We start from the raw sequence: 19,261 nt of genomic DNA, 5'->3' as shown, positions 1-19,261 counted from the left end.
GCCTACAGCTTTGCTGTAAGGGTGCCGCGATGACTGCCAAAGGGGTCCTGCTATGAAATGAAATGGCACACAAGACCATCACCCCTAACTGTCGGGCTGTATGGCGGGTGAGAGTCAGGTTGATATCCCACTCTGTCCGCGGCGTTTCCAGACACGTCTTTGCTGATCATCAAGGCTTAGTTTGAAGCGCGACTCATCACTGAAGACAATTCTACTCCAGGCAGAAAGTGGCTGACACCACTGCAGACAGGCTTGTTGGTGTACAGAGGTTAATGGTAGTCGGTGCAAGGAGCTCCGTGAGCTCAGCCCCCTTTCTGTGAGCCGCCTATTGATGGTCCTTGTGGTCAATGAAGCACCAGTTGCACGTTGCTTCTATGATAATGATGAATGCGTGGTTCTGATGATTGCTCGGTCCTCATGTTCTGTCGTCTGTTCCTTCTTGACATCGTGTTCTGCCATGGTTAATCCATTCCTGCCAACATCATCGAATAGTAGCATCGCTCCTATCCGAACGTCGAGCAATTCATCGATTACTCCAACCAGCTTCTTTCAGAACAACTACACGTCCTTTCTCAAATGCTGATATCTACGTATACTGTTCGCGCGCCCATTTACGAGGTACAGTTGCTGTCTAATTGAATCCACAGAATGAAACTCGCAAAGATTTTATGTCCTAGTATTGACGTGTCCCCTGTTTATTCTCCTTGCCAGCTGCGCAGTAAAACCGTGCTGCAGTGTCACACATTCATCCACCAGCAGTCAAAGTTTACAGTTTTGCATTTTCCTTCGATACATTGATGAATACCAATTTGTGAGCAATTTACATAACTCCTACTTGGTGCGTCGTTTCTTTGTCTGGTACACATTTCGAAAGTTCATATGAAAACCCTGAAAAGGCTGCCAATATTTTAATCGAAACGGAGAGAAACTGAAAATGATTAAATCAAAGAGAGTGTGGCTGATTCCTATAGTAAATACTATTATACTATGTTATCGACAAAATATACCGTTAAGAGGCCGCCGAGATGAAGTGATGAAATCGGCCAAGGAAAATCTCAAGCCGTTTTAAAATTTCGCGTTGACTCAGTTGATTCATCTCTCCAAAAAAAAATTAGAGACAGCGCTGCAAAATGCTACATATCTGAGCAAAAAAGCTCATAATTAGATGATTGATTGTTACCATTCTGTCATAATAAGAAAGGTACTCAACAAAGTCGACGAAGCCGGCCGAAGTGGCCGTGCGGTTAAAGGCGCTGCAGTCTGGAACCGCAAGACCGCTACGGTCGCAGGTTCGAATTCTGCCTCAGGCATGGATGTTTGTGGTGTCCTTAGGTTACTTAGGTTTAACCAGTTCTAAGTTCTAGGGGACTAATGACCTCAGCAGTTGAGTCCCATAGTGCTCAGATCCATTTGAACCAAAGTCGACGAAGCGAAATATTATGCTACCCTTGGCGACGAAATAGGATACCAGTGGTGCAGGACAATTTAGTGTATGTATCAGGTATTTCGATGTACTAACAGCACAGTGCATGGAGATTTCATAAGCTTCCTGTCTGCAATTGACTTGACTGGTGCTGCATTAAGCGATCAAATCATTCAAGTTCACAATTTGAGATGTGAAGGTTATGACGGAGATGCCAACATGTCTTGAAAGTTAAGTGGTGTACAATTTCGATTAAAGTAACTCCTGCTTCTAGCGACTTTTATGCATTCTGCATAACATAAACTAAACCTAGCTACCGTGGAGGCCTGCAGCTTGCCTAGTGTTCGCAGTATGATGAAAGATGTAAGTAGTATTAGCAGTTTTGTAAGTGAGTGAGTCAGCAAAAGGGTTGGAACTTATCAAGCGAACTGTCCTTGAAATCATCCGAAGGCAAAAATGGTTTCAAAATCTTAATGATACACGCTGGCTTCAAAGTCTGATGCACTCCAATTCAAAGAGCTCTTTCACTATAGTGTACAGCTTTCTTTTTTTTTTTTTTTTTTTTTTTTTTTAAGTAATTGACGGACCTTCTCCACAATCGGAAAGTGCAAGTCTTCTGGTTTCTATTCGACGATGGCTTACCTTTGACGGTAACAACCCCTGTATTTGAGATTACTGTTTCGCTTTCACGCCAACTTTAGGCTGTTACATTAGACCTTTAACTTTTGCTATGAGATGGTAGACGGTGTAAAAAGAACTCTGGAGAGGTACAGAGTAACTTAATATTAAGAAATTTCCCAAGAGGCATGTCGCACTTGTAGAAACTTTGGACATTCAATTGCAGGCTCCCAGAAAAGCCAGACATTCAATTCAGCGCTGAAAAATAGAAGCTCCAGATGCTAAGTAATACTAAGGTAAAAAAAGAACCTTTAATATACAGGGTGGTCCATTGATCGTGATCGGGCCAAATATCTCACGAAATAAGCGTCAAACGAAAAAACTACAAAGAACGAAACTTGTCTAGCTTGAAGGCGGAAACCAGATGGCGCTATGGTTGGCCCGCTAGATGGCGCTGCCATAGGTCAAACGGATATCAACGGCGTTTTTTTTTTAAAAATAGGAACCCCCATTTTTATTACGTATTCGTGTAGTACATAAATAAATATGAATATTTTAGTTGGACCACTTTTTTCGCTGTGTGATAGATGGCGCTGTAATAGTCACAAACGTATAAGAACGTGGTATCACGTAACATTCCGCCAGTGCGGACGGTATTTGCTTCGTGATACATTACACGTGTTAATGATTGTACCTTAGCATATGGCAAAATCTAAAAAAAATCATCTGACATGACAATACAGAGAGGATGATTTCATCACACTGTGTTCCTGATTATACTTCTTGTGTATATTTCACTCTTTGAATTGCATTGTGAATATGTGCTCATATTCTTCTTTATTTTTGCATGCATCCATAATATTATGTGGAGTATTTGATTTCATGTTTATTTTTGTTTCATGTAGGACTAAAATAGAAACTGTTTCATTGGATAGTGTAGTATGTACTCATGTAAATTTGTTCCTGCTTACTAATCTGTGTGTGCACTGCTCAGTTTAAAGGTATTACAAGTTTGTTGCTAGTATTCTGCTTTACTTTAGATTGCATCCATTTTTATACTTCTCACATTTAATGGAATACTCCATGTTACCAGCTTTTGACATAATTGGTAGTCAGCTTTATTACATCTGGTCATGAAGTAAGTATGTATTTCTGCTTTGTATAGTGTTGCTTCTTGCCATTAAGTATCCTTTGTGGACGTAGTAACGGACACCTGTAACAGGGACTACTGACAATACAATGCACTACAATCATCCTTCCACACCAGTGAAAATTTGATAGGAAATAACACACACACAAACACACACACACACACACACACACACACACACATACACACACACACACACACAAACACACACACACACACACACGCACACAAGCTTTCATAATTGGATCTACTAGTGAATCCTCTATAACTAGAGTTTGCTAGATGCAGTAGTATTCAGTTCAGTGAAAGTGTTTTCAAACTATAGCACACAATCCGATGTACAAATATGTACTTCGACGTAGAATAATTTTTCTAGTTATAATATATGGCACAATAACTAAGAACTCTGTCACTAATATTACAAAACATACTAACCAGTAAAGTACTTGGGCTCGAACAAACAGATCTGTATGAACGTTTGGTTACAGGACCATTATGTTCCTCTGAATGTGCTGGTGGGTGTCGTTTTTCTGCAAAACTCTGCAGTAATGCTCTAGATATCACTGTAGATGTAATTGTAGACGCCATACGCAATGCAGCAATCTTAACTATAAATGTAAATGCGGAATGTCATTAAAATGCTCCGAGCAATACGAATGACTGCAAAACGCACAGTGAAGAAATGCAAGTTGATCGCATGGCGTATTTGCATATTCTATATCAGTGTTGAACGCCACGTCAATGACACTTTTGAAGTTGTTGGATGATTCACCAATATCGTAGCCAGCGTTCTGCCACGCGTAACGAAACATTGGTCTGTACACTCCCGCAGATAACTGATTGTAAATGACAGAATGCATATTCATGATAAAGAACCTGTCGTGCAATTTCGGCTGCATATTACTGGAGCGTAGTTTAATGAAGTGTTTTATTTTCTCGGCATATATTTTATATTGCCTGAAGAAATACACATCCAGAGGTTGTGCATATTTTGTAGTTTTAGGCGGAATGATTTTTAAATCTACATGTTTTCCACCAGGTGCTTCCAGTAGTACTCGTTCATCCTTATGTCCAGACCTGGAGTCACAAAGTACTAATGACTTTCTCGACAAATGTGGATTCAAAACTGACAGAAAAAACGTCTTCAGATGTTGTTTCGTCATCTTCCCATTCACACTTGCATCGACGACGACATTTGTGGGGCACCGCGTTTCTATTTCCCTTGACACGCGGGGTCCAAACTTTCCACTGGATTCGTGGAATCGTCCATTGATATAGCAACATCGCTCGTGTAACTACACTGCTGGCCACCGTAAATGCAACACCCTGAAGGAAGCATCCGAATCAAGTGAAATTTACACCGTGGAATTGCAGTGATGAGATATGCAACTGATTAGAATTTCAGCGCAGACGCACATCATGCGCGCCTGTGGCGCCACCTCATAGCGCCATTTAAGGCTTGGCGATTTCGACGAGTGTACGTTCGGCACGTGTGTTTACCTTGTGGTTGTTTCACAAGACGATCAGTTATGCCTCGTAGACAACAGCGAACATCGTTTGATCAAGTATCCGAGTTCGACAGATGAAGGATAGTGGCTTACCGAGATTGTGGATTATCATACAGAGAAATCGCTAGTCATGTTGGACGAAACCAAACAACTGTAATGCGGATATGTGACCGTTGGGTGCAGGAGGGTACGACGGACCGACGTGGTCGATCGCATTCACCTCGGTGCACCACTGCACGTGCTGATAGGCAAACTGTGCGCATGGCAGTGACGGATTGCTCAGTGACATCCCGAACCATAGTACAGCACATTGCGTCTGTAACGCATCATCCAGTGTCTGCGTGTACCATTCGACGCCGTTTACAGCAGAGTGGTCTGTCCGCAAGACGTCCATTGCTTCGTCTACCATTGACGCAGAACCACAGACGTCTCCGTCGCCAATGGTGTGATGACAGACGGATGTGGACGGCAGAATGGAATGACGTTGTCTTTACTGACGAGGCACGCTTCTGTCTGCAGCACCACGATGGTCGAATTCCAGTGTGGAGACACCGTGGAGAGAGGATGCTGGACAGCTGCATTATGCACCGCCACACTGGTCTTGCACCGGGTATTATGGTATGGGGCGGTATTGGAAATTACTCTCGCACGCCTCTAGTACGCATTGCCGGTACTTTAAATAGTCGGCGCTACATATCCGAGGTGCTGGAGCCAGTTGTCCTTCCTTACCTTCAGGGCTCGGCCACAGCCGTATTTCAACAGGATAATGCGCGACCACACGTGGCACGCATTGTCCAAAGGTTCTTCGTCAATAACCAGATTGAAGTGCTTCCCTGGCCGGCTCGCTCTCCGGATCTTTCGCCGATAGAAAACATGTGGTCCATGGTTGCTCAACGAGTGACCCAGATTACATCCCTAGCTGCCACACCAGATGATCTTTGGCAACGCGTGGAAGCTGCTTGGGCTGCTGTACCCCAGGAACACATCCAACGTCTCTTTGACTCAATGCCGAGACGTGTGGCAGCGGTGATCTCCAACAATGGCGGCTACTCTGGCTACTGATTCTGGCAGGAACCACATGTCACAGACGTCTGTAAACGTAATCATTTGATACTTGGTCAACATGTTATCTACAAAATAAATTTTGTTGTGCTACCTCTTGTCTTTCTTGGTGTTGCATTTACGGTGGCCAGCAGTGTATGTGTTGCACAGTTAACTGATTGCAACACCGCGACAGTGTTTCTCTCCCCTTTCGTGGATAGTGTTCTGTCACAAGAAAGTTCATAGTTGAACTGACTGATCACAGTTCCATACAGAACTAATATCGATGTTTTCTCTCGTGACATGCTCATTGACGTCAGCAACAAACGTTTGAGCTCTTTCAATCAGCTCTTCTTCGTCATCCTTATCTTTTTGTGCTTGGAGCATAGTGATACGGCGTGATGTTATCCTATACTCCTTTTTCAAATTAGTAATAAATCCTAGTGAAGCTGTAAAGTTTGTACACCCGAGATTTCTGGCTACGTCCTATGCCCAATGTTATAAATGCCAATAATGAACGGTGGAACCGGATTCTCGCGCTTCATCGAATTTCGCCATTACACGCTCCTTGATGGTCTTGAACAGCAGTGTACGATTTCCTTTGAAAACTGTATTTCCTTCTCTTTTCTTTGCCACGTAATCCAGTATGTTTTTAATATTGCTTTTAGACTTCAGTTTAGGATATCTTTTCAGAAGCTTGTCGTATGTGTCGAAACCTCTTACGTAATAATCATCGTACATGTTCTCGAGTGTGTTGTCCTCAAACGCCGTGATGATACTTGCAACTTTAACCTTCTTCTTAGGAGACGGTTGGTATTCACTGTCACTGCTTCCATCGCCTCTTCCCGCACTTGCCGTAGCACTACCGTTTGCAATGAGTTGTTCGTCATTATCATCCCTATCATCATCATTATGTGTTAGTGTAAAAACAGTATCTGTTTCTAACTTATGCTCATATTTCTGCGCTATAATAGACACCAGAAAACATGCGAATCATTCGTCTTCTACACCAATACCATCTTCGCGAAGAAGGGTTCTTCGTAACTTCTTCTCAACCAATCGCAATACATTAGCAGGATTGATTATCAATCGCCGAGCCATCTGACGCTTCAATACACAAATAATGTCACAAAACGCAACTTCAGAGGCACGCTGCACCGTCCCTACTGGTCCCGACTGGCGTACCGGCAGGTCAGAGTGCAATGCGGCATGGCATACGCAGTGCCTCTAACGGACGACTGCAGAGTTTTGCAGATGCGGGAGTATCAATAGTGCAATAAGAGACCTTTACATTATTTCTCACACTATTTTGGTGTATTTGTGTTTGTTCGAGCCCAAGTACTTTCCTGGTCAGTGGCAAGAAGCAACACAGTTGAATGCAGAAATACATACACATTGCGTGAAAAGATGTAATAAAGTTGAATAACATTACTGTCAAAAGCTGCTAAATGGAGGTCCCCATAAACCCATTGGATTATACAGCTTATACAGCTGTGTCACAGCCAGCCACAGGTTTCAAGTCCGTCATTACATTGCTAGCTGTGAGACGGACCGAGCAGCTATAGCGCCTCCTTAGTGTTTCTTCTTCGCTGTTACTAGATGGCATGAATGTAATATACCATTGGAAAGTTGAGAAATCGGTCTGTTTGGTGGTGAGTACCACACACGATTTCTCTCGATATTTTACGAGTTTTAAGCAAACACTTTCAGGTTTTGTTTGGTTTATTCTCCCCAATCCCATCAAGAAAACACCCCCCAGAAGTTGTGCAGTGTGTAAAGCAAGGAAGAAGAAAAGTGATACACGATATGAATGTGAGAAACTCTAGTGGCGTTGAACATGCCTGCATTTTTCGGGTATATCACACCAACAAAAACTTCTAAAACAGTGTTATCTTCATTCCTCAACAATTCAATAAATAATGAGGATAGATTTATAAAGAACTGTAATCAAAAATATATATAACTTTGAGGAAAGTTTGTAAGACAACATATGATGATTTTCGTAAATTTAAATAGTAAATGTATGGTCAACTGTGGGAAAAATATTAGTAAGTCACTGGGTGAAATGGGAGAAAGATGAAGAATGGATGTGAACTAAAATAAAGTAGGATATGAGAAATATACTTAAAATGCACTTAAACTGGGCAGTTCACATTCGTATTCGTAGGCAGGAACAAATGTCAACAGAACACTATGCAGCAAAACCAATTTCTGTTTTATATGAAACCAAAACAAATATGGAATTATTTACTCCAACAATCAATACAGATGCAAGCAAAAATCGAGCAGAATACAATCAGCTTATTCACAGTGCAGTTCAAAGAGTGCAATACACACGGGAAGTCATATATCAGGAACACAATGCGATGAAACCCAGTTCTGTTTACTGCGAAACGAAATCAAATACGGAAGACATTAAATCACTCGATAAGAAAGCGAGATGATGTACTGATAATTTTGCAGTGCTCCAAATGTCATGGCAGAGAATCGAGGTCATGTTACCGGAAGTCCCCCTAATGTGAATTTAAACCCCCCCCCCCCCCCCCACTACACACACATCGCTCTGCTGAGACTACCGGACATTGACTATACGAGAACTGTCTCCAGTGTTCACGAGATCCAAATTGAATCACATAACTGTAGTGCTTATGACGGGGCAAAACTGCACTAGAATGTTGGCTCCCACAAAGATAATGCACTAAGACGTATACAAAAAACCTTAAGATAGTAAACACTAGTCTAGAAAGTAAAATACAAAGGTACAATTCACTTTTTCGAAGAAATACGTGGGAACAAAAATTAAACTATGCACTGTGAATAAAACAAACTAATATCGCTCCAGGTGCGTCTGTGGAAGGGGTGCCGCAAAAATGCGTGAAAGGACCAGAGCTGTCACGACGGTCCCACGTGGCACGCACACATGCGAGTCAGCAGAAGAAGCAACGGCAGTGCGAACTGAGCTGTCGTATAGTACAGACGCGAATTTCGAGATTCTGTAATTTCAGTCCGCGGATCAGGAGGGTCGAGCTTAACGCGAGCTCCCCACAGACTCATAAGGATCTTTGTTTTTCATTCTCCCTTTGCTTCATCATGTCTGCGAAACACACAGCACCCCCACGATCACGAGAAAAAGATTCGTTTTGTTCCGGACATGCTTCCACTGTTCTCCTGCCCTCACACAACCAGACGACACGCTCGTCACCGAGGAGGGTACACCGTCTGGGGTCGGTGTTCGAGCGGAACTGTTATGCAAAGACAATTATCGCGATCGACGGTTAATGGACATTGCGAATCAATTTCATTTTTGTCACTTGTTCATTTACTCATTTGACAAAATAATTTTCGGAAAGTGTACTTATCAATTTCCTGTTACCACACCGTCGAACAAAGTGCGTGGGTGTCAGTAAAGTCGGATCACTCTACAACTGACATGTAAGCGGCGATACCCACACGTTCCCGCTTCACTGGTGACCCCAACACGATCGCTACGCTAAATACGCGGTGATGAACTTTCATCAGTGTGAGTGATGCAGAACCACAAGTGATCTAACGCTTTCGTCCTCGCGTATGAAGAGTGAGTTCACGAACAAAACTTCGTGAACTAGGCGCTAAAGCAAGGTGACAGCTTTGGAAGAACTGCAAAAGACAATAGACAGTGTACAACAGACAATACTTGAGCTACTAGTGCGCAACCAGAGACTGGAGAACAAGTTTACGGGAGTGGCAGAAAGCACAGGATGTGTGTTTTGGTTAGGCTGCCCTCCATTTGGCCCCGTGGCCCAATCATGTGGTTCAGCCAAGTGGAGGCAGTTTTCATGAGCAACATCACCTGTGACCTCGCCAAATTTGGACATGTCATGAGCCAGCTAGATCAAGACTATGCAGCCAAAGTGTGGGATATCACCACCACGCCGACATAGTCTTCATATAAGTGACTATCAGAGGAGTTAATAAGGTGAATTGCATCACTGCGGGAACAACAGGTGAATCAGTTGCTGCGACAACAGGAGAGATTAGATTAGATTAGATTAGATTAGATTAATACTAGTTCCATGGATCATGAATACGATATTTTGTAATGATGTGGAACGAGTCAAATTTTCCAATACATGACATAATTAAGTTAATTTAACAACATAATTAAGTTAATATAACAACTTTTTTATTTTTTGTTTTTTTTTAATTTTTTTAATAATTTTTTTGTTTGGTTTTTTTCTTTTTTTCTTAATTTATATCTAAAAATTCCTCTATGGAGTAGAAGGAGTTGTCATTCAGAAATTCTTTTAATTTCTTCTTAAATACTTGTTGGTTATCTGTCAGACTTTTGATACTATTTGGTAAGTGACCAAAGACTTTAGTGGCAGTATAATTCACCCCTTTCTGTGCCAAAATTAGATTTAATATTGAATAGTGAAGATCATCCTTTCTCCTAGTATTGTAGTTATGCACACTACTATTACTTTTCAATTGGGTTTGGTTGTTAATAACAAATTTCATAAGAGAGTATATATACTGAGAAGCTACTGTGAATATCTCTAGATCCTTAAATAAATGTCTGCAGGATGATCTTGGGTGGACTCCAGCTATTATTCTGACTACACGCTTTTGTGCAATAAATATTTTATTCCTCAGTGATGAATTACCTCAAAATATGATGCCATATGCAAGCAATGAGTGAAAATAGACGTAGTAAGCTAATTTACTAAGATGTTTATCACCAAAATTTGTAATGACCCTTATTGCATAAGTAGCTGAACTCAAAAGTTTCAGCAGATCATCAATGTGTTTCTTCCAATTTAATTTCACATCAATGGACACACCTAAAAATTTTCAATATTCTACCTTAGCTATATGCTTCTGATTAAGGTCTATATTTATTAATGGCGTCATACCATTTACTGTACGGAAGTGTATCTACTGTGTCTTATCAAAATTCAGTGAGAGTCCGTTTACAAGGAACCACTTAGTAATTTTCTGAAAGACATTATTGACAATTTCATCAGTTAATTCTTGTTTGTCAGGTGTGATTACTATACTTGTATCATCAGCAAAGAGAACTAACTTTGCCTCTTCATGAATATAGAATGGCAAGTTATTAATATATATTAAGAACAACAACAGACCCAAGACTGACCCTTGTGGAACCCCATTCTTGATAGTTCCCCAGTTTGAGGAATGTGCTGATCTTTGCATATTATGAGAACTGCTTATTTCAATGTGCAATGACAGGAGGCCATCGCAGTTCCTGCGCCATTTTCAGAGCCTCGCACAGTCCGACATGGTCCTAGACTTGCTATTGCGTGCTGTCTGGATGCGCAGCCTTCCAGCACAAGTGCAAGCAGCCATTGCTGCACAAACAGAAATGCAGCTGGACACTGTCATGAACTTGGCTGATAGGGTGTGTGACGCACCGGCAACAACACCCAATACCACCGCCGTGGCAGCCTACAATGCTGTTGCCGTGCCTGCAAATTTGGCTTTGTTGTGATATGTGTCTCCCGTAGTTACCAGTACAGATGCCAACCTGCCCTACCTAGTTCGAGACCTGGCCGCAAAGGTGGCAGTACACAGGTCGACCAGTTGGCACACTCACAAACAGAGGGCAGCAGTCCCCATAGTGGCACAGATTTCGATACCACCGATCTGGCTCCCACCACCATCAGCGTGTTACCAGCCATTCTGGTGGTAAGCCGACAACATTAGAGCATCAGCTGAGTGGGCACTGCTGGTATCATTCCTGCTTTAGCTATAAAGCGACAAAGTGTCGGCCTCTCTGCTTGCACCCAAATGCCAGCTGCAAATGGGCCTAGGTTCACCCAGCTGCAGTGCAATATCCAGGCATCTCCTCAAAATGGAATGGCCTAGCAGCATGAAGTACTTCATCTGCATGGGTTCCAATCTGTCTCTTTCCCCTTGATTTATGCTAAGAGCTTGCTGGAAGGCCTAGACAATCTCTTATGGTGGCAAACAACTCAACAATAAAAATGTACAGCACTTGTCACAGAAATTTGGATCCTGGACTGTGTCGCACCTTTCCTTGTAAGTTTGTTGTGGCTGATGTCAACAAACCAATCCGGGGTGCGAATTTCCTTGGTCACAACAACATATTAGCTGACATTACAAGTGCCCTTCTGATTTGACAACAAATTTGAAAATAGAGTTACAGTAACAGCTGGCTGCCTCGTTCAGTGTTAAACTAGTGAAGTTCCCCAGACCATATGCAGATATACTGGACAAATTTCCAGAGCGCACTTGTCTGCCTTGTGCACTGAGGCATGTCGAACATTCAGCAGTCCACCACATTATGACTACATGTGGACCACCAACCTCATGCTGGCCACATCAACTTGCACCCGAGTGACTTGCTGTAGTAAAGGCTGAGTTCGAGGCCGTGTTGTGACAGTGCATTGTTCGTCCACCATGTAGCCAATGGTCCTCTGCCTTGCAATTTGTGCCAAAGATAGATAATTTTTGGTGCCCATGAGGAGAGTGGTTGGTTGGTTGGTTTTGGGGAAGGAGACCAGACAGCGAGGTCATCGGTCTCATCGGATTAGGGAAGGACGGGGAAGGAAGTCGGCCGTGCCATGCCCATGAGGAGACTACCTACCTTAAATGCACAAACGGTGCCAGACCGATACCTCAAACCACGCCTATAGAATTGTAGCCACGCCTTGGTGGGCTCTGTTATACTTAGCAAAATTAACTGCACGAAGGTGTTCATGCAGATCCCTGTGGTACCTGAAGATATTCAGAAAACAGTAATTATAATGCCCTTCATTCTTTTTGAAAGCTTATACTTGTCATTCGGTCTACAGAATATTGCCCAGACATAGCAGCATTTACTGGATGGCATTTTACGAGGCATATTTGTGGTATTTTATGTACCTCACTGATATCCTCATCTATTCAAAGTCATCTGAATGCCATCACTGCCACATAACGACCATCTTTCAGTGGCTGAGCGAGGCCGGGATAGTCATTAATCCCTCAAAAATTATGTTTGGGGTCACACAAATTGAGTTTCAAGGGCATTTACTCAGAGCCACTACTGGGTAAGGTGCAGGGGATGTTGAACAAGGTGCACCCACAGACACAGAAAGGCTTAAGCCACTATCTTGACATGATAAATTTTTATCGGTGCCATCTGCCTAATGCCACCACATTGCTGGAACCTCTGACTGTGGTGCTACGTGGTCCTACCTTGAAGCCGGCCAGTGTGGCAGTACGGTTCTAGGCACTTCAGTCTGGAACTGCGTGACCGCTACGGTCGCAGGTTCGAATCCTACCTCGGGCATGGATGTATGTGATGTCCTTAGGTTAGTTAGGTTTAAGTAGTTCCAAGTTCTAGGGGACTGATGACCACAGATGTTAAGTCCCATAGTGCTCAGAGCCATTTGAACCATTTTTTCCTACCTTGAAGGGAGAGACCCTTGTTAACTGGTAGTATGCAATGGAGAGAGGATCTATTAACTCCAAACGAAGCCTTGCAGAAGTGACACTGCTCTCTCACCTGGTGCACGACGCTCAACTGGCTGTGGTCATGAATGCTAACCAGACAGCTATAGGTGCAGTGCTTCAACAGCGCATTGGCAGCAGCTGGCAGATGCTCAGTTTCTTCTCATGGAAGCTTTCAGAGTGGCAACACACATGGAGTGCTAAGGATTGTGAGTTGCTTGCATTGTTCAAGGCAGTAAAATTCTGCCGCCTATCAGTAGAAGCTCATCCCTTTGTAATTTTCACCAACCACAAGCCCCTAACTCACGTATTTCAGTACAATAATACCACGTGTACGCCACACCAATACTGGCAGTTGGAGTATGTCTCACAGTTCTTCACGGACATCCTCCATTACCACAATAAAGAAAAATTTTAATGGAGCAAAAAATAGTACGTTCATAGTGAAAAATGCAACAGGAAATGACAGTGAAAGGAAGTTTGTTGACATTAATCAATAGCAGTTGAAACAGAAACAGCAGTATCTTTCATAAATATAATACAACAGTGAAAAATGACATTTCCTAACATTTATACAAACCTAGCAATGCACAGGAAGGAGTAAATTATCCACCTGTTGGCTCTCTTCCAAGATTTGTGTAGTGATCTTGAGGATGTTATGCGTATAAAATAATTTTGAAAACAAATTACTCTACACAGAGTATATGCAGAGTTTGTTCTACTGGACAAGTGAAGACTATGTTATGTATCTTAAACCCACTGCATCATTTGAGCACATTCCGTAAACTGACTTAGAGACAGTGGATGTCGTAAAGAGTTTGGTGTATCCACACAGTCTGTGTTACTGATGAGAATTAATTCGCCTTCATTACACAGAATAAATCCTATATTATTTGTATGTGGCAGTTTCTTCCTTTCCAATTTCTCTTTCACAGACTTTGTGTAATGGACCCTTTTTTACACAGATTGTCATTACTGATATCAGGATGTTTCATGTTGTTTCAGATGAAACAAGATCTGCCTTGGTGAAACTATGCCTAGAAGGAGTAAATGTTGATCCTCCTCTAGATACTAACAAAGTTGCTGACAGCCTTAAGGGCTACACAGGATCAGACATAAGTAATGTATGTAGGTAAGTAAAATACAATTTGTTGAAAATCAAAGTACACTAATAAGGCAGAACATTATGACCATCTTTCTTCCATTTAAATGAGGGAAGCTGATAACCAAAGCAACTTGACAAACATGATTTTCCAGTGAATATCACAGATGTGACATGGCTTGAAAAATGAAACAGTGCTGGAGGAGATAATAGTGCTTGAGAGCACACAATTCATGATTCATGATTGCTCATGTCTTTCTGCACCCATGTGTGTGCACTAATTTATCCATTGACACCAATACATATTATGTCATTCAGCATTACAGGATTCACCTTAGAAAATAGTGTAAGAGAAATGTGTTATCTTCTCTAATAAATCAGGCTTCTTGTTTCATTATGTTAAATGATGCACCAGAACATACTGGCATCTTGGAGATCACCTGAACAACACACACATCATGAGACATAAATAAATAGGCCAGTGATCACAATACCATGTTATGAGTGGCATCCATCTGTGTTTACCTCAGCATTACACAAGGCAATTAGTAATATCCCTGTTATGATCAAGTTTTTATGCCAGTGGTTGACTCACAGAAAATTACATGAATGATCAGTATATTCTTGCTTATAAATGTAGACTGTCACTAATAAAATACTAAATAAAGTAGTTAAACATATTAGTAATAGTATTAACTGAAAGACTTTGAATATTCTGTACTACTGTCAGTCATGCTGCATGGCAGCTTATGTAACAGTGACCCAACTGCTAATGGTTGACACAGTAATTTCATTTCATAAATAACAACAGGTCACACTTATCTCTGTTACATAATAGACCATTATATGAATAAATCACTGCTCACTGTTATGATTTAAGCTACTTCATGAAACCATCATTCTCTCATATATCATATAACAAATTAGAGTTAATAAGTCCGACAGACAACAAGCAGCCTTGTTTAACTTTCAAAGAGGAAAAATTCTGCGCAGTATGAAGCATGAATTATGGATGCCAGTATGGAATCAGAGGACAATTGAGCCACAGGCTAAAATCCTACCTACATGACAGACAAGAGAAAATAATCTCAGATGGGATCAACATGTAGGTAAGAGGGCTGGAGTCCAAATGGGGAATGGTAAATTATGGAGCCCTACAAGACTCTGTCCTCAGTCACCTGCTATTTCTTATCCACAAGCATTGTGATACACTATAAAACATCCACAGATGTAGAGTTTAATGCCATATTATTACTTGCAGATGTTCTGAACTGGTTCACAGTAAATTCCCTGACAATAAACCTCATCAAAACCAATTATATTTACCTCCATTCTAATCAGGAAAGCCCATAAGAAATTAACACTGCACTTGAGAGCCATCAGATACAGTGGGCATATTGTTTGAAATAATTAGGCATACTAATGAATAACAGGTTTAACTGTGAACATCACATCCTTCAAATCTTGAAAAGGATAATCTCCCAACTCTGAGACATCAACGTCTCAAAATCTGCTTATTTTGGTTACTTCCAGTCGCTCATCTTGTGCGGCAGTTCACTGATACTGAAAAAAGTCTTTATCATCCAGAGAAAGATTGTCAGAGTGGTGTGTGGACTGCCTCTAAAAATTTCATGTCCTAATCTTTTGAAGCAAATAGAGATATTAATTACTACCTCTCAAAATCTCTTTTTGATCGTGCCATTCATGCGTCACAATACTTCTCAATATGAAATAAATGAATGAGTACTGCCATCGCCATAACACAAGAAGGAAATGTGGCATACAATAAAACTTGAAGAATTTTCTCTAGTGCAAAAATGTGTAAAATGCACTAGCACAAAAATCTTGAACTCACCTCCAAGTCATATTAAATCCCTACAAGGCAGTAACTGAATGTTTAAAAGTAAGCTGGAGCAGTTTCATCTTGAAAAAGTTTCTGTTCTCTAGACAAATTCTTTAACAGACACAGGTAAGAGCATTTTCCATATCTACCTGTGTTTTGCTGTTTTATTGTCTCTTTCTTCTTTAATTAGATCTTATAAATCACATTGTGTCCTGTAAGTTATAAAGATGGTTACTGTATTTTATAAATCAAAGGCTGTGTTTAGGTAATATCTGAAATTTACATTTTAAACTCTGTATTGACATAAACATACAAAATGAGTTAACAGTTTCAAGTCATTCCACAAGCATGTGTGATCACACAATAATGGATAAATGGAATGTGTATCAGAATAAATAAATAAAAACACATTCCACTATTTCTCTGGCAATTTCAGTTTCTATCTACAGTGAAAGGAATTTTTCCTCATCACATAATAAGTATTCTCAATGGGTTACAACTTAGACGACATTGCAGGCCAATGGATAGAGATCATAGCTTTTCAACAAGCTGTGTGTTAAGTAAACATTGGATTTAAAATGGTGAAAAATTGCAGTGTATATCATGCAATGAAATAGCAATAAATGGTACAGTTGGACAGTTGTAATATATCACTGTCTATCTCACAGCCTCTAGTGAACACAATAAGTGATAACAAACAGTAACTTGTGTCACATCAGACTGTAGCACTTGATATTTCTGACACATGATGCTTATGAACCAGTACTAATTACCTGTTGTGCTTTGCAGTGACAATCATTGCTCTTGTCAGAATGGTATAGAAACTTGAAGCGGGCAAGATCAGAGAAAATAATGCTTGCTCAGTTTAGTTGTACCAGACATTAGAGTATTGACTCAGATGCAAATTGATGCTGAGGATTCAAACACAAATGGCAGAAGGTCACCTATGTTGTGGTACTGAGTTATGGATTCTAATGTGTTATAGATTCCAGAGCTCAGTATAAAATGCATGAAATGTTACTAAAAAAACCACCCCACTTGATCCTGAAACAGTAAATTAGACCTTTGTGTAATTATTCATGTTTTGTGTGCTCTTCTCAGGGATGCTGCCCTTATGGCAATGAGGCATAAAATATGTGGCAGGAGTCCAGAAGAAATTAAGAAAATCAAGAAAGAAGATGTTGATCTACCAGTAACTATGCAGGATTTTGATGAAGCATTAACAAGATGTAAAAAAAGTGTATCAGCAGGAGACATTGCAAAATATGAAGTTTGGATGGAAGAATTTGGATCTTGCTAGATTCCTTGAAGTGATGATTATTTTTTATGAAGTGTAAAATGACATGTGATATAATTTTCTAGCATGTTCAGACTGAAATAAAGATAATCCATGTATGGTATTCTTAAACTAATCTTTCCCATACTCACTAACCATTATTACTGATTTGCTCATTTTTTGAAACAAAATATTTACTAATTGTGTCTGGACTATTTGTTAAGATTTACTGTGGTGTGTTCTATAGAATCGAACAAAGATATGAAAATTGTTTTGCCTCATTCTCATTAAGAAGAAAGAATTCTTATTGTAGCGTTTGGCTGTCAGCGTTAGTCCTATGTACTTTATATGGGCAGTTTTCTGGTATCAGAATGAGCCCAAGGAGCTTTAGAATGGATAATATATTTTTTCCTTATCCCTTTTCATACATTATTTTTTAACTTAATCATTTTTCATTGTTGCATATTCTAAACTTTTTTAAATTGTTGTTCCTAACCAACCTATGGTATACAATATAAGAGATATGGGATAAATGATATATTAGCATCATAAATACCAGAAATATTTATGTGAAATGGATGAGTACCCCAAAAACATGTAGTTTACATGTCTACATCTACATCTACATCTACATTTATACTCTGCAAGCCACCCAAAGGTGTGTGGCGGAGGGCATTTTACATGCCACTGTCATTACCTCCCTTTCCTGTTCCAGTCTTGTTGAACTTCATGCATATATGTTAAGTTATTGAGCCAGCCATGCAGTTTGTATACAAATGCACTGTGCTAACACCCAAATCTGTACATAAATCAAAATGAACCAAATCCAAAGAAATACACATTAGGTTGGCTAATGATGGTGTCACACACTGCGTGGTGCCTAGTGGAGTACAAATGTAAATGACATACACATTACTAGGACCAAAATTGATAAAGTACAAGAAATTATAGAACATATTAGCTTAAAAATATGTTGTAGAAATCTTAAGTAATGACCAGTACAATTGGTGATGCACCACAAATTTGTATAAAATACAAAGATAACAAAGTACACAAATTTAAGTACCTTGGGGAGATCATCAAAGAAAATTGAGTGAAAAAAGAAGCACTTTGGAAGTGAATGCAAGAACTCAACAAAGCACATCAGGCATAAAAGCAATCTAAAACACAAAGTCATCTCCTGAAAGACATCGATAAATTATTGTGAAACCATTTTGAATTGTCTCAGTCAGAACCAAATGGACGAGTCACAATATTTTTTTCCCATTATTTTGCACTTAGGAGAACTGTCCTACTTCCACAGTGATGTCAAAGGGGTGGGGGAAAACTGTGTAGCAAAATTTGGCTCTTTTGAGTTTCCCACCACCTTTTGATTTTCGCACCATTTTGCACTTATAGCAGTTTATCTATGTCAGAAGGATGGGGGAGGGGACAAAATCTGTCAGAGTTGCATGGCATCATTAACGATGATGTAGATGAGGGGGAAATCTAGCAAAAATGCAGACTATCCTGAAACTGGTCTAGCCCAACTACTGAAGAATTCATTAATCAGCAGTTGCGGGCATTATTGAGGAAAGTATCAATCCGGTGGAGCACCTGTGGTGATCATCCCCAAAAAAGAGTGTGTATGGATAGCTCAAAATCATATCAGTTTTGTTTTAGTTACAGATAACTCAGTAGTCGCATGATTACAGGTGCTTATCTGATCTCAAATGTAGCAGAAACTATGGATAATTTTGGATAGACTCCACCATGGACTTAAAGAGTGGTTATCACCAGCTAGAAGCAATACTGGAAGACCAGCCAAAAATGCATTTATTGTTCCTATGGGTAACTACCAATACT

General features: G+C 40.5%; 1 protein-coding gene across 1 annotated transcript in view; it reads left to right on the top strand.

Annotated features, from left to right (window-relative positions):
• The window catches only part of LOC126471611 (katanin p60 ATPase-containing subunit A-like 1), a 53,512-nt gene extending 36,072 nt beyond the window's left edge, over positions 1 to 17,440 (top strand). The window contains exons 5-6 of the mRNA XM_050099851.1: positions 14,201 to 14,327; positions 17,242 to 17,440. Of these exons, the coding sequence (XP_049955808.1) occupies positions 14,201 to 14,327; positions 17,242 to 17,440 (326 nt within the window). The remainder of the gene's footprint in view (positions 1 to 14,200; positions 14,328 to 17,241) is intronic.
• The last annotated feature ends 1,821 nt before the right edge of the window (positions 17,441 to 19,261 follow it).

Source organism: Schistocerca serialis, chromosome 3 (genome assembly GCF_023864345.2).
Source record: "Schistocerca serialis cubense isolate TAMUIC-IGC-003099 chromosome 3, iqSchSeri2.2, whole genome shotgun sequence".
Taxonomy (NCBI): domain Eukaryota; kingdom Metazoa; phylum Arthropoda; class Insecta; order Orthoptera; family Acrididae; genus Schistocerca; species Schistocerca serialis.
This window is presented reverse-complemented; position numbering and strand designations above follow the sequence as displayed.